The 16,810-nt window shown below is 38.6% G+C and overlaps 1 protein-coding gene across 2 annotated transcripts in view; it reads right to left on the reverse strand.

The window, feature by feature from the left end:
- Positions 1-2,592: 2,592 nt before the first annotated feature.
- nol8 (nucleolar protein 8) overlaps positions 2,593-16,810 on the reverse strand; it is a 33,902-nt gene continuing 19,684 nt past the window's right edge. For both annotated transcript variants that reach the window (XM_062037449.1, XM_062037450.1), the window contains 9 exons: positions 16,606-16,734; positions 16,361-16,463; positions 16,068-16,221; positions 13,084-13,167; positions 8,801-9,102; positions 8,585-8,732; positions 8,341-8,402; positions 3,743-3,825; positions 2,593-3,652 (listed from right to left, as the gene is read on the reverse strand). In XM_062037449.1, coding sequence (XP_061893433.1) covers positions 3,593-3,652; positions 3,743-3,825; positions 8,341-8,402; positions 8,585-8,732; positions 8,801-9,102; positions 13,084-13,167; positions 16,068-16,221; positions 16,361-16,463; positions 16,606-16,734 — 1,125 coding nt within the window. In that variant the 3' untranslated portion in view covers positions 2,593-3,592. The remainder of the gene's footprint in view (positions 3,653-3,742; positions 3,826-8,340; positions 8,403-8,584; positions 8,733-8,800; positions 9,103-13,083; positions 13,168-16,067; positions 16,222-16,360; positions 16,464-16,605; positions 16,735-16,810) is intronic.

Consider the following 16,810-nt stretch of genomic DNA (forward strand, 5'->3'; position numbering starts at 1 on the left):
ATGCAATATCATAAAACACATAGTTAAAAAAAAAGCCAGAATTAGCCAGAAGGCTAGTTTTCATCTGTAGTCCCCGGGCCATGATGTAAAAAAAAGGCAGTACAATTACAATTTAAAAGAAAAAGAAAAGAAAGAGAGAGAACAAGAAAAAAAAGCACACAATACATATACAATATGATAAAAAATAAAATACAACACCACAACATAACATTTATCTTAGCATCAAAACAGGCTCATCTTTTAGTGCTGGCAGCTGTAGGCGTTGATAAGACACATGTGGAGGGGGGCGTGGCCTGCGGGCCAGCGGCAGGTGAGTAGATTGCCCAGCTGGGGCTGGTTATCTAATCACCTGTCGCCCTTATTAGCAGCAGCCGGGACGAGACACGTAATTGGAGTTGGAGCCAGGGAGAGACACACGCCCAGAGACAAACGTATATTGCTGGAAAGCAAGCCACCCCCGGGTGTTTATGCAAAATAAAAAGACTTTGTTCAAACTGTCTACCGGGCTCCCGGAGATCTGTCGGCCGGGAGAACCCACCACAGGAGGGAAACCTCACAACACATTTTCAATTTTTTTTGTGAAGGCCTTGTAAGTTGTGAGCAGTTTAACCTCCTCAGGTACAGACTTCCACACATTTGCACTCCTTACTGACCAGGCTCCTGCGCAGAGGAATATAACAGTCACCTCTGACAGATTGACTGATGAACTCTGCCAGAGCCAATTCATGCAGTCCTTTATAGGTCACTTTTAAGTCTGCAAATGTGTGAAGACTGATTGTGATTCATCTTGGTTCATCACAAGTTATTGCTCGCTTCTATATTTGAAATTAACTAAAACAATATTTTGACATCATTTGCAATTTTGTCATAATGTCATACAGGAACACTTTTAAAATGTTTTACTTAAACTTGTGACATTTATTTGCACAAAACTTGGTAATAGTTTTAGCTAAACGTAAAGGGAGTGGTCAGTGTGGCTGCGCTATATATGTGCACATTAGTAAACCTCATTTTCTGACAACTTTGACTGCCGAGTTAGCCAACTCTGGCTTTTAGCTCGGTGGTCAGCACGCTCGCCTCTCATATGGAAGACCAGTGTGGAATGGGTCCCTGTGCGGAATGGGATAAAGGCAGGGGGCCAAACCACCTGGGTTAGGGGGTTGAGTGTAATGGAGGCCAGCTCGTGTGCCTTTGCCGACCCAGACGGCCGCCTATGGCACCATCTGTTGGAGTGGGCGCCCAATTGCAGAATGTGCAAAAATAAATAAATAAAAATACATCAATAAAAATGTATAATGCACACTTTATACCAGGGGTCCCCAGCGTCCAAAATCTGGCCCGCGGGAAGTCCCAAGATTAAAAAAATAAAAAATAAAAAATTTAAAAAATATATATATAAATTATTATTATTTTTAATTTGTTCTTTGTAATCCATTTTCTACCACTTGTTACTCTCGGTGTGTCCGAGCCGCTCAGGCAAATCATATTGTCTAAAAATGCATTTTTCCCATCGATAACGTGACATCATCGCACTCGGAATATATATATATATATATACACCTGTATATCCATCCATCCATTTTCTACCGCTTGTCCCTTTCGGGGTTGCTGGAGTCTATCTCAGCTGCATATATATATATATATATATATATATATATATATATATATATATATATATATATATATATATATTAGGGGTGTGGGAAAAAATCGATTCGAATTCCAATCGCGATTCTCATGTTGTGCGATTCAGAATTGATTCTTTTTTTTTTTTTAAATCGATTTTTTTTTTTTAAAATTAATCAATCCAACAAAACAATACACAGCAATACCATAACAATGCAATCCAATTCCAAAACCAAACCCGACCCAGCAACACTCAGAACTGCAATAAACAGAGCAATTGAGAGGAGACACAAACACCACACAGAACAAACCAAAAGTAGTGAAACAAAAATGAATATTATCAACAACAGTATCAATATTAGTTACAATTTCAACATAGCAGTGATTAAAAATCCCTCATTGACATTATCATTAGACATTTATAATAAAAAAAATAAAAAAGAACAATAGTGTCACAGTGGCTTACACTTGCATCGCATCTCATAAGCTTGACAACACACTGTGTCCAATATTTTCACAAAGATAAAATAAGTCATATTTTTGGTTAATTTAATAGTTAAAACAAATTTACATTATTGCAATCAGTTGATAAAACATTGTCCTTTACAATTATAAAAGCTTTTTACAAAAATCTACTATGCTTGCATGTCAGCAGACTGGGGTAGATCCTGCTGAAATCTATGTATTGAATGAATAGAGAATCCTTTTGAATCGGGAAAAAAATCGTTTTTGAATCGAGAATCGTGTTGAATTAAAAAAAAAATCTATTTTGAATCGAATCGTGACCCCAAGAATCGATATTGAATCGAATCGTGGGACACCCAAAGATTCACAGCCCTAATATATACATCAGGGGATTTTATGAAGGTGCTGCCTTCATGGAATCATCCACAGTTAAGGTAAAGGAGCATGTGTGCTCAAAACAAATTGTGTGATTTATGCAATATTTTTTTAAATTAATCACATGAGTTAACTCGTTATTTTTGACAGCACTAGTTTATTCACATCGTAGAGTATGCTTGACAAAAGTCCAGGAAAATGATCAGCCCTTACCCATTATTTTTTTTTAAATGCATACAAAAACATCAATATAATCAGAAACATTTCAATCTTTTATTTTTATTGACATGATGTGAGACGCAAGCAAGCTAACTTGCTAGTTATCAAGTATGATGGCACAAACAAAGTAAAGATTATGGTTGAAATTCTGACAATGGAGAAGAAATAAAGGGTACAAAAAACGGTTAAAAGATAAATTAACAGGCTTATGAAAATGTTGTCACATATTATATAATATTTATTTTATCATTTCATGAGCTCAGAAAGGAAGTTTGTGTTCTTTGTGGGTGTTTTTCTCAGAAGGATCCTCATGAAACCCCCAAAATTATAGCATTTACCGTAATTTGCAGACTTTAAGCCGCTCACCTTTTCCCGCGCTTAAATCATATGGAATTTTACGGGTTCCTGAGATTCACTTGCCGCCAATAAATTTAGCCTCGTCACATCAGACCAATGCGGTGGACCAGTGAAAATGTTCAGATTAAATAAAACACAATCATTCAGTCGGCCATTTGGGGCGTTAAGGACTCACCCTCATCGTGCTGAAAAAATGACAATACAAGCCAAATAAGACGACTTGGGCGGTTTGAGCGCGCTGGAAGAGGAGGACAAAGACCGTCCTGAATGACCTCTCCTTGTGACAGGCACTGTCTTTTGTAAAAAATGTGAATGAACATAAGTGCCTGTGTAAATATTTCATGTTTCAATGTGTACACCTGCGGCTAATAGACTTGTGCGGCTAATATATGCACAAAATAAAATTTGTCCAAAAATGAGATGGGTGTGGCTTGTATTTAGTTGCTCTCTATAGCCCAAAAGAGACGGTATATATCTAAAAACAAAATTTGTCAACTCCGGTTTCATGATTCTCAAGTTGTGTTCGGGCAGAAACACCAGAAAAAAAACCTCATCTCCTTTGGTGAGGTTTGAGCTTCCTGAGTGCATTCTTGTGTTTCTTGCGGCACTCCTGAGGATACAAACAAAAACAAAGTGCGTGTTAGTGCAAAGTCACAGTAGGCGTTGAGCTTGTCGTTCCGATTCATGCGGAAAGGCGCACCTCTTTAAGCACCATTGCCCGCTCTTGCCACTGCTCTCTCTCCTGGTCCAGCTCGGCGGAACGACAGAACCACTGCGGGCCCTCTGATGGAGGAGGAGGTGAAAAGTTAAAGTCACACTTGGTAATAGAGCAGGGGTGTCAAACATACGGCCCGCAAACAGGTTTAATCCGGCCCGCAAGATGAGTTTGCCAAGTGTAAAAATGAGCTGCAATCTTTTAATGAAAGAAACTGCTGTTCTAAATGTGTCCACTGGATGTCGCAATAGCAATTCAAGTCTAACCCACGTCACTCATGACAGTGTTTAAAAATGACGTGTCAGCTGACTTTAAAGGCCTACTGAAACCCACTACTACCGACCACGCAGTCTGATAGTTTATATATCAATGATGAAATCTTAACATTAAAACACATGCCAATACGGCCGGGTTAACTTATAAAGTGACATTTTAAATTTGCCGCTAAACTTCCGGTTCGAAACGCCTCTGGATGACGTATGCGCGTGACGTAGACCGGGGAACACGGGTATGCCTTCCACATTGAAGCCAATACGAAAAAGCTCTGTTTTCATTTCATAATTCCACAGTATTCTGGACATCTGTGTTCGTGAATCTGTTTCAATCATGTTCATTGCATTATGGAGAAGGAAGCTGAGCAAGCAAAGAAGAAAGTTGTCGGTGCGAAATGGACGTATTTTTCGAACGTAGTCAGCCACAACAGTACACAGCCGGCGCTTCTTTGTTTACATTCCCGAAAGATGCAGTCAAGATGGAAGAACTCGGATAACAGAGACTCTAACCAGGAGGACTTTTGACTTCGATACACAGACGCCTGTAGAGAACTGGGACAACACAGACTCTTACCAGGATTACTTTGATTTGGATGACAAAGACGCAGACGTGCTACTGTGAGTATGCAGCTTTGGCTTCTAAACATTTGATCTTGACCGTATGTGCGCAACTTTTTTTTACGTATGTACGTAACTTTTTTTAAATATATAAACTTTATGAACCTTGGGTTAGGTGAACGGTCTTTTGGGCTGAGTGATTGTGTGTGTTGATCAGGTGTTTGAATTGTATTGGCGTGTTCTATAGAGCTAGGAGCTAGCAGCTAGCATAACACGTACCGTACCGTACGTGCGCGTCACGTACGTAACTTTTTAAAAATATATAAGCTTTATGAACCTTGGGTTAGGTGAACGGTCTTTTGGGCTGAGTGATTGTGTGTGTTGATCAGGTGTTTGAATTGTATTGGCGTGTTCTATGGAGCTAGGAGCTAGCATAGGAGCTAGGAGCTAGCATAACACGTACCGTACCGTACGTGCGCGTCACGTACGTAACTTTTTAAAAATATATAAGCTTTATGAACCTTGGGTTAGGTGAACGGTCTTTTGGGCTGAGTGATTGTGTGTGTTGATCAGGTGTTTGAATTGTATTGGCGTGTTCTATGGAGCTAGGAGCTAGCAGAGGAGCTAGGAGCTAGCGTAACAAACACGCAGGTGTTTTTATGCAGGATTAATTTGTGGCATATTAAATATAAGCCTGGTTGTGTTGTGGCTAATAGAGTATATATATGTCTTGTGTTTATTTACTGTTGTAGTCATTCCCAGCTGAATATCAGGTCACCCCCGGCTCTCACAGCATCTTCCCTATCTGAATAGCTTCAACTCCCCACTAGTCCTTCACTTGCACTTTACTCATCCACAAATCTTTCATCCTCGCTCAAATTAATGGGGAAATTGTCGCTTTCTCGGTCCGAATCTCTCTCACTTCATGCGGCCATCATTGTAAACAATAGGGAACTTTGCGTATATGTTCAACTGACTACGTCACGCTTCTTCCGGTAGGGGCAAGCCTTTTTTTTATCAGATACCAAAAGTTGCAATCTTTATCGTCGTTGTTCTATACTAAATCCTTTCAGCAAAAATATGGCAATATCGCGAAATGATCAAGTATGACATAGAATAGATCTGCTATCCCCGTTTAAATAAAAAAAATTCATTTCAGTAGGCCTTTAAGCGCCCCCTGGATTGGCTGCCGCTACTCTAATCGGTGCAGGTGCAAGCAATCAGCTGCTCCTGTGCCTGTATCTACAATACCTTCTTTAATTGCAAATTATCCACTCATGGGATAAAATAATGGAACAGTAAGATGCAAAGACTTAAGTCAACATGACCACCATCTTTGTAGTTAAGAGTTACGTGCAGCGCTCGCAATAGGTTTGGGTAACGTTTTTTTTTCTTTGATGCGCCTGAAAGAGTGGCAGCACATCACAGTAACTCTTTTGACTTCCTTCATTTTACTTTATTTTTGGTAGTACTCTCAACTTTTTTTTATCACTTATCTTTTTTTTAGGAACAATTTCCCTTGTGGATCAATAAAGTTTGTCTAAGTCTAAGGTTAAAGGCAGTATGTGCACCCTGAACTCCATTGTAAAAATGTGTGTTTCTTAGGCGTGTAATGGTACACAAACATTTCGGTTTGGTACGTACCTCGGTTTAGAGGTCACGATTCGGTTCATTTTCGGTACAGTAAGAAAACAACAAAATATACAATTTTGGGTTATTTATTTACCAAATTTGCTAAATCTTCCACCAAAAATATTTTTCTTAGTGGAATATTTGATGTGAAGTAATGGGAACCTTGGATAGGTCAATAATTCATAATAACATTGATTTTGATTCAATATTATGTTTTCAGCAATGACAGTTTGAAAGAAAAAAAAAACAGCTTTGTTTTATTAGTCAACATTGCAACTTTTTCTAAATTACATTTAACCTTTAAGCTTTTTTATTTCACTTTTATTATGTTTTTGGTTATTTTAATAGTATTTTTAGAATGTGCCGTGGGCCTTTAAAACATTAGCGGTGGGCCGCAAATGGCACACTTTTGACACCCCTGCTATAGATAATAAAAAATTAAATCTGATAAATCTATGGATAAAAAGCAGAGCCTGGCGACGCATGCGCATTTATCATAACTCTCTCTCTCTCTCTGTCTCTGCCCCTCCCTCACCAATGCTGCTTTGCGCACAATTTGTTTTGTTTTTAACCCCTTCTTAACCCTGAACGTACATTGAAAATACACGCAACCCTAACTCAAAATGCCGGACATTTGAGGCATTTAAGAAACTCCGCCCTGACAGCTCCGCAAAAGAGGACATGTCCGGTGAAAAGAGGACGTATGGTCAGTTTATTCTAGCCCACTAGCTGCTAGCATGCCGTGTGTTGTGCCTCGGTGTGCATTGTTTACACAACGTGCGTTACGCTACTTAATATGTCCCTGTGGAAACTCGTTCGGTACACCTCCGAACCGAACCGGAACCCCCGTACCGAAACGGTTCAATACAAATACACGTACCGTTACACCCCTAGTGGTTCTACATTTGTTGTATTTTATTTCATGCTTAGATCTACCATCACATTGGTTAAGTTTGTAGTTATGTTACCTTGCTTTTAGCTATGGTGTCATTTTGATAATTGCTTTGTTTATATCATAATTGTAAAATTTGAATAATAATAATGTGTTGTGGCAGTTGCGGATGTCACCAATGCAGCGGGTTGAGGAAACACTCGGTCGGTTTTCCAAACACGTCTCCAATGGTGATATGCCAACATGAGAATGCGAAGCAGAAAGTGCTTTAAGTTTAATGGCTTTGTAAATACACACGGCAAAAACTGAAATCTAAGTAAGATGAAATATCTCAAATAAGGGTGATATTTGCTTATTTTCTGTCTGATAAGATAATTCTTCTCAATAAGCAGATTTTATGTTAGAGTGTTTTACTTGTTTTAAGGGTTTTGGTCCTAAATGATCTCAGTAAGATATTACAGCTTGTTGCTGAGATTTGATGAGCTATATTGAGTAAAACATGCTTGAAACTAGAATATCAACATTTGCAAAGCTGTGTCATCAACACTCACAAGTATAAAACTACTTTTTTTAAAGTAATAATTTCTTACTTCAAGCATGAAAAATAAAATCATAATGCCGAGCGCATTTCATTATGTCAAGATAATGGCACTAACATTTACTTGATTTAAGAATATTTTTCAACATATTGAGCAAAAAGGTCTCTTTTTTTCCTACCAAAAAAAGTGCACTTGTTATTAGTGAAAATATACTTATTTTAAGGTATTTTTGGGTTCGTTGAGGTTAGCTAATTTTACATGTTTTGGAAAGTCTTGACAAGCTGAATTTTCTTGTTCTATTGGCAGATAATTTTGCTTAGTTCAAATAAAATACCCCTCATTTTTATATATTTTTTTCTTGTTTTTGAACACTGACTTTTTGCAGTGCACTGAGACAAAATATAAGTTCATTCACCATTTTTTCCCTTAGAACTTTCCATTAACTTGAAGTGTTTTGCCAAGAGGATTATTTGTAATACGCACGTTTTCAGAAAGTGCTTGTTCTATTTTTGGCCAAAGTAAAACAAAGAAAAACTAATCTGAAGTTGTCTTTATTTTTAAGTTATTATGCCATGATTTTACCAGTCCGGCCCACGTAGGAATAGATTTTCCTCCATGTGACCCCTGAGCTAAAATGAGTTTGACACCCCTGGATTAGAGAGTAAACGCACTCTCCAGTCTTGTTCATACCTAACAATCTGCTGTCGTTGAGGTGGAAGAAGAACATGTCCTTCATGGGAGGAGCTTCCTCTCTGTGGACAGAAGCAAACACTTCATTTTAGTGTGCAGACTCTATCACAAGCAATATTTTCTTTGGAACAAAACATGTATTTTATCATGCATGTGCACACAATGTTGAAGAACTGTGACCTGCATGTGAACAGCACATAAAAACAGAGAGAGACAGAAGAAAAGTCACAGAAGTCTTTCTCACTGAGTGATTTTAGGTACAGGGATGCTTTTCTCCTTTTCTTCTGCCTCCTCCACCGCCTCCTCCTCTGAGCTGCTGTCTTGTAAGTGGGGGTCTTGTTGCCATGACACCTTTGCAGCCTGGATGCTCTCCACCTTATACTCAGCTGGCACTAAGAAGAGACATACAGTAAACATTTAAAACGTCTCAAACGGTCATCCCATCGGGGCAGTGACCCACCTGGGTGTTCACTTTCTGTCTCTAAGTCGTTGCCGAAGAAGGAGAAGGTAAATCCGGAAGGGTCCTCTGTTCCTGCGCTGGCATCCGTTAGGACCAAAGATGTCACAGGTGCGGGCTGCTCTGGATCCTCTCCTCCACCACCGACATCTTCCTCGACTTGGTCCCAGTTCGTCTTCACTTCCTCTGCATCGTTCGTCTGACCGAACATGGCCTTCAGGTCACCGGTCACGTCGTAGAAGATCTCCTTGGAAACTTCTGGAAGCTTCTGAGCCTCTTCCCTCTTCTTCCTCCGGGCCGACTTGCTGTGAAGAGCAAGAGTCAAAAGACGGCCAAAGCTGTTATGGTGATGGCTAGGGTTGGGTATCGAGTATCGATTGGAACCGGGACTAACTTTCCGATTCTCCCGGAATCGTTCAAAAGTTTAAATTTCGATTCCTAGTTTCGATACCCAGTCCGCCGACCGGAAAAAAAGAATAAGTCCGCCGACCGGAAGAAGAAGCCGCTGAACACCAACGAAGAAGCGGAATCGAAACAAAGAATCGGAATCGGAATCGTACGAATTCAAACGATACCCAACCCTAGCCATGACACACTGTTTGAATATTTAATTAAGTGATTATTTGACGTACTACTAGATCCTATGTGTCAAAGTCAAGGCCGGATCTGGCCCGCGAATGAACTATCTATGGCCCCCGAGATGATATTTGATTAGTATTAGAACCGGCCCGCAGGCGGAATCGGAATCGTACGAATTCAAACGATACCCAACCCTAGTGATGGCAGTAAATGGATTATTGCATTTTTTTCGGACCATAAAGATTATAATGCGCACTACCAATGAGCGGGTCTATTTTCATACAAAAGGTGCAACGGATTACAATGTTGGGACTAACGTGTTACAAAGTAATGCCGTTATTTTCGGCGGTAACTAGTGGTCTAACGCGTTATTTTTTATATTCAGTAACTCAGTTACAGTTACTACATGATGCGTTACTGCTTTATTTTACATGATTTTTTATGTTGTATCGGCTAGAAACAGAAGATCTGAGTGTGTTTAATTGGAGCGCTGCGGTGTCGTCCTTCTGTGTCACAAGGAAAAGAAGAGGCGCGCTTTGTGTGGGTGGGGGCAGAGGGGGGGGCGTGTCTGTGTTTACTAACAAGACATCATGGCGGAGCCAGAAGTCGAGTTTCTTAACATGGAGATATTCTCACTACTTTTCTTTTGTCGAGCACAAAGAAAAGAACATTTTAGTTAAATGTAAGTTGCGTCTTGGATCAAAGATCCCATTTACTGCCCAAAACAGCAATTCAAATCTGCTGAAACAGCTACAAAAGCAACATGCTTCGACGAAGCTAGTAAAGAGAGATACGCTTCACCTCCACCTCCAACAGCGGTTGGATTTTAACGGAGGGACTGCTAGCCAGGACAACATTGATAGAGCCATTGCAGCGTATGTGCTTGAAGACATGCGGGCTATTTCTACAGTGGAGTCACCCGATTTCAGGCAGCTGGACACAGTGGACAGTGAGTACATAAACATGGAAAGCGAGCTAAAGAAAACACTCAAGCCTCTGCTCATCATTCAGCACTGAAGGTACACACACTCTGTCAATTCTCTTATATACTCTTTCATTCTAGACTTCTAGAGTGTTTGATTATCACATCACTCTAAATGTATAGACTATAAAGTTCACAAACATAAAGAGGGATCCTAGTGGGCCAGGCCAGTCTTTCCTTATCTCAAAAATAAAACTGGGGAAATGTGTAGAGTGTTCTGGGCTTCAGTACAGTGTTGATCTCATGAAGACATGATTTTATTTCCCAATTCCTTGAGAGAAAAAAAATGCCTGGTTAGGCTTTGTGTATGTCATGTGTGCCTTCCTTGGGTGAAGCCAGGTTTACAGCTATGTTGTGACATGTTGTTATTATGCTGTTTGTTACTTATATATGTTATGTTGCAGCTATTTAAAACAGTTTTATCAATTTGTTCTGGCCTGAAACAAATTGGCCTTTGTAACATATCTTTGTCTTTGTGTGTTGTATGTAGACCACATTGCTTAGCAGAGTTCAGTGATGCAAATGCATGTCAAATTGATCAACAGATTGTATTATTCTCCAGTGCAATAACAGTACTGAAATGAAGGCTAAAAGGGCATTAGTGGGAGCTTTAAAAAAAGAAAGAAGAAAAAAAGAAGTAACTAAATAGTTACTTTTCACAGTTACGCATTTCTTTTTGGTGTAAGTAACAGAGTTACTTTTGAAATAAAGTAACTAGTAACTGTAACTAGTTACTGGTTTTCAGTAACTAACCCAACACTGACGGATTATAAGACGCATTAAAAGGGTCAAATTAGGTTTTCTTGTCTACATTTAAAACACTTCCTTGTGGTCTACATAACATGTAATGGTAGTTCTTTGGTCAAAATGTTTTACAGACCATCTTCAAACCGTCTCTTCAGGAAGCACCGTTTTGGGAGCGGTCTTATTTAACGTGCCTCCACTTCCATAGCGTCTTCTCCCCATCCTCTTTGTTGTACCAATAGTTTTTAGCGTTTCCACAGCGAGTCTACTGACAGATATAAGTTAAAAACGGTACGCTTTTTTTTGTATTAGAAATGGCAACAGTGGAGGATTAATGCCCCACAACAAGAGGATAGAGAAAAATAAGGGTCTCACTGACTACGGCGCAGGCAGGAGCGAATTTTCAGGATTTATGCAGATCCCAAATACATATCAGCAGGTACCAATAGGTCAAAGTTGGTTCTGCATAATAGATTGAAACAAAACGCCAGATAATATGTCTCTTTTTGGGGTCCTTATACACACACCATAATAACACCCGTATGGTGAAGCACAGTACGTCTGACTATGGTAGACGTAATGCTCAAGCGATGCGGCTTCGTCGCTTACCAAAGATGTACAAATACATTTTGATAGATTTTTGAGCGCCGTGTCTAATGTTCTATATTCTCTATGAAACATTAAAAGTTTTGGTCTTGCTTGCTAGCATAATTTATTGAACAGGCGTCAACCTGCAGTCCACATGTATCCCTTATTTAGGACTGCTATTAACTGGTCACATTTATTATTACACCATATACCAAATAATATTGCTTCAAGGTCAGTAAGCACAACCAGTATTAATACGTACATTAGGCGCACCGGATTATAATGCGCACTACCAATGAGCGGGTCTATTTTCATACAAAAGGCGCAACGGATTATAAGGTGCATTAAAAGGGTCATATTATGATTTTTTTTCTACATTTAAAACACTTCCCTGTGGTCTACATAACATGTAATGGTGGTTCTTTGGTCAAAATATTGCATAGATTATGTTTTACTGACCATCTTCAGGAAGCACCGTTTTGTGTGTGGTCTAATTTACGTGCCTCCACTATGGATAAGTGTGGAGAGAGTGCTTCTTCATACTCCCTTTCTGACATGTTGTAAAGAAAAATGATAATATGTGATGTATCATACTGAAATTGTGTACATGTTCCAAATAAACTTCAACCAACCAATCCCTTGTGATGGATTTAAAAGGGTGTGATTCAGATATTTTATACTGATTGGACGTTTTGTACGATATCCACAAAGTTCAGTGAGCTATATGTGACCATATTAGTTGAATGTTTGTGCTGGTTGAATTGTTTTCCCTGCACCATGACTAGGGTAGGTTGTTTGGATTGGGTCATATAAGTAATCGCTGTGCTTGAACTCTCACAGATGTACAATTAATGTTCACTGACTTATATTATTTTTGTTGGCCAACAGATGGCGCCAAAATGCCAGTAATCAGACCGCTGGCTACATAATAATAATAATAATGGATTAGATTTTATATTCCGCTTTTCTATTATTAGATAATCAAAGCGCTCTGATATGAAACCACTTGGACTAGTGCTGTCTCGCGGGCCAAGTTGAACATGCCGACGGGCCGTAGTTTGGACCTCCTTGATTTAGAACCTTATATTTTTAGCCTGGATATGAGGAGGATGAACAATAATGAACCCAATAAAAAGACAAGTGAAAAGAAAAGTCAATTCATTAATGCGATCGCTCCTCACACAAGCTGATGAATGATAGCCAGTAAGCGTCGAGGCTCGCTTTGGTTGTCAGTAAAATGGCAGCATTTGTGTTAAAAAAAAACAAAAAACATTTTAATTATAATTTAGAAATAAGACTGCATGTTGGCGTAAAACAGAGTTTTTGTGCAGCTCTCAACAAAAATGATATGCAAGATGTTAATGTGACTATTTTGCTATTACATTGCTCGTACCTGTTCTTCTTGATACGTTCTGTTTTGGTCTCAAAGGCGGCGTGTTCCTCTTTGCTGGGGTCGTAGTGAAGCGCCGACACGTCTCTGCAAACACGTTGTCTCACATTAGATCGGAGGTTCTCAAACTTTTTTCCACAAAGTACCACCACGGAAAACACTTGGCTCTCCAAGTACCACCATAACGAGTAACATTAAAATACAGAAGTGTAGTAGGCCTCATTAAAAACAAGTATATTTAGTATTTTTGCCCACTGTAACATTACACACAGTTTGAACAGTAACACTGTGTTTGAATATAATTTTTTGGCATAACTAGATTGAGCCAGCGTACCACAGGTGTCAAACTCAAGGCCCGGGGGCCGCCACATCATTTCATATGGCCCGTGAAAGCCTGGAAATAACTTGCGTCAATTAAGTAGCTTATCTTTTATTACTAAACGTATTCGTCTTTTCCATTTTGACAGAAAAAAAATGTACTGCGTGAAATTGCATACCTTTTAAACTTTAACAGTATCCAAATGCAACAAATATTATATTTCCCAAACAATTTTCTTTGTGAAAATAAAATTAAACACTTAAATATCTCCTTGACTTTATGATTTTAAAGTTATCCATCCAATTTTACACTAAAAATGACTATAAAATTTACGGTGATTTTTACAGCATATTACTGTAAAGTAAAATACAGATTTTTTTTTATGGTAAAATTATGTCGACTGAGCTGCTAGTGTTTTACCGTAAACTCTGTGGTTGTTTTTAAGATGTATTAACAGGTACTGTAAATAGAAACACGGTATATTGTTTTACGGTAAAAAAAAAACCTTGCAGCTCAGTTATTAAAATTAAAAAAACAACAAACAATAGTACTGGTTTTCTATTTACACTGTTCAAAAACAAGAAAAAAAAATACAAAAATTTGAGGTATTTTAGTTGAACTAAGCAAAATTATCTGCCAATAGAACAAGAAAATTTGGCTTGTCAAGACTTTCCAAAACAATTAAAATGAGCTAACCTCAATGAACCCAAAAATGCCTTAAAATAAGTATATTCTCACTAATAACAAGTGCACTTTTATTGGTAGAAAAAAAAAGACCTTTTTGCTCAATATGTTGAAAATTATTCTTAAATTAGGTAAATGCTCGTGCCATTATCTTGACGTAATGATATGCGCTCGGCTTGAAACCAGCAAACTTATACTAAAAACTAATTTATTGTTCTTAAAAGGCAAGCGCTTGTTACTCTCTGGGTCTCCTAGCCGCTCAGGCAAATCATACTGTCTAAAAATGCATTTTCCCATCGATAACATGACATCATTGCGCCAAGTGCGTGCTCTTTCAGTCAATTAGTGCGGATATATACATATATAATTTTTTTTAATTGTAATATTGAAGAATTGATCTGAATGTGCATGAACAATTTCTGTTCAAAATTGTTTGAAATGTCACATGTTAAATGTTTAAATAAATAACAAAAGTCCATTTGGCTGTCATCTGTTTTAATTATGAGACACATTTGTGTCAAAATCATGATTTTTTTTTTCATGCTAGAAGTAAGAAATTATTACTTTAAAAAAGGAGTTTTATACACTAACATAAAATCTGCTTAGTGAGAAGAATTATCTTATCAGACAGAAAACAAGCAAATATCACCCTTATTTGAGATATTTCATCTTACTTAGATTTCAGTTTTTGCAGTGTATACCGTAATATGTTGTTAAAAACACTGTATATTTACTGTAAAATTCTAGTGAGTTGACTGTTTTTTAATGTAAAATCTACAGATGTTTTTTTACATTGTACATAAAGAATTGATATATAATAATCTAATGCACAGGCAAATTCATGTATTATTCACTGTTAGAAGCGGCCCTCTAATGGCAGCCATAACTGCGATTTGGCCCTCAATGAAAACGAGTTCGACAGCCCTGCATGATCTAAGTAATCTAAGTAAGATGAAATATCTCAAATAAGGGTGATATTTGCTTATTTTCTGTCTGATAAGATAATTCTTCTCACTAAGCAGATTTTATGTTAGAGTGTTTTACTTGTTTTAAGGGTTTTGGTCCTAAATGATCTCAGTAAGATATTACAGCTTGTTGCTGAGATTTGATGACCTATATTCAGTAAAACATGCTTGAAACTAGAATATAAACTGTTGCAAAGCTGTGTCATCAACACTCACAAGTATAAAACTGCTTTTTTAAAGTAATCATTTCTTATTTCAAGCATAAAATAAAAAATCATGACTTTGACACAATTGTGTCTCATAATTAAAACAGATGACAGCCAAATGGACTTTGCTGTTTTATTTTCAATGAAACAATAGAAAATAGGTACTCATATAGTAGTACAGTTGGCACAGTACAGTAAACTGACAGTTCATATTTAAACATTTAACATGTGACATTTCTAACCGTTTTGAACAGAAATAGTTCATGCACATTCAGATGAATTCTTCAAAATTACAATAAAACATTTTTTGGCGGGGGGGCCGGGCTGTATATATGCGCACTAATTGACTGAAAGAGCACGCACTTGGCGCGATGATGTCATGTTATCCATGGAAAAATGCATTTTTCGACCATATGATTTGCCTGAGCGGCTAGGAGACCCCGAGAGTAACAAGCGCTTGCCTTGTTGCCTTTCCATTAAGAACAATAAATTAGTTTTTAGTATAAGTAAATGTAATGCCGAGCGCATATCATTATGTCAAGATAATGGCACTAGCATTTACTTCATTTAAGAATATTTTTCAACATATTGAGCAAAAAGGTCTCTTTTTTTTTTCTACCAAGAAAAGTGCACTTGTTATTAGTGAGAATATACTTATTTTAAGGTATTTTTAGATCCATTGAGGTTAGCTAATTTTACTTGTTTTGGAAAATCTTGACAAGCCAAATTTTCTTGTTCTATTGGCAGATCATTTTGCTTAGTTCAAGTAAAATACCCCTCATTTTTGCTGACACATTTGTGTGGGAGACCGACCTGAAGGTCTTGGCTTTGCCAGCCGTCTTGCCGGTGGGGGGATGAAGTCCGAGAACGTTGTGCAGGATGGACATGTTCCTCTTCTTCTCCTCCTGCAGAGCCTGGTCGTCATCGGCGGCCAAGCTCGTCTTCTCCTCCGAGACTTCAACGGTCGCTGCAGCATCCCCCCAAAAAACGAGATTCACTATACTTTTCCTCTGCACGAGTTTAGCTGTGCGAAAGCTGTCGTAGACGTCAACCTGGATTTCTTCTCCCAAGTTCTCTGCCTAAACCCAATCAAACAACAGCCTGACCTGATTCCACCATGTCGGCGTCCTCCTCGACCTCCTCTTCCAGGAAGCGAGAGTCCATCCGAAAACGCTCGTCCGTCCCAAAGCGAGACTGCAGCTCCATCAGCTAAACACACACACAGGTTTATATACCTTCTCCTGGGTTGAATTTGAGCACGTTTGAGATGCTCCTTTACATTTTTGGACACCAATCAGATCTGATAAATGACAAATAGGAAGCACAGTGCACAAATACAACAATGTGTCACCTTTTGTCCAGCTGGACCCTCGAACTGAGGCCTGACGTCAAACCTGTTCTGATCCTCCTCTTCATCCCCGTCCTCATCCTCATCTTCACTGCTGCTGAACAACTGAGGGCCCGATTTTTTCAGATGCCCCTGAACACACACACAAAATCAATCAAGTCTTCAACTCATCGCTAAAGCCGGGGTACTGACATGAAGACCGAAGACG

This window comes from Entelurus aequoreus, linkage group LG26 (assembly GCF_033978785.1).
Source record: "Entelurus aequoreus isolate RoL-2023_Sb linkage group LG26, RoL_Eaeq_v1.1, whole genome shotgun sequence".
Taxonomy (NCBI): Eukaryota; Metazoa; Chordata; class Actinopteri; order Syngnathiformes; family Syngnathidae; genus Entelurus; species Entelurus aequoreus.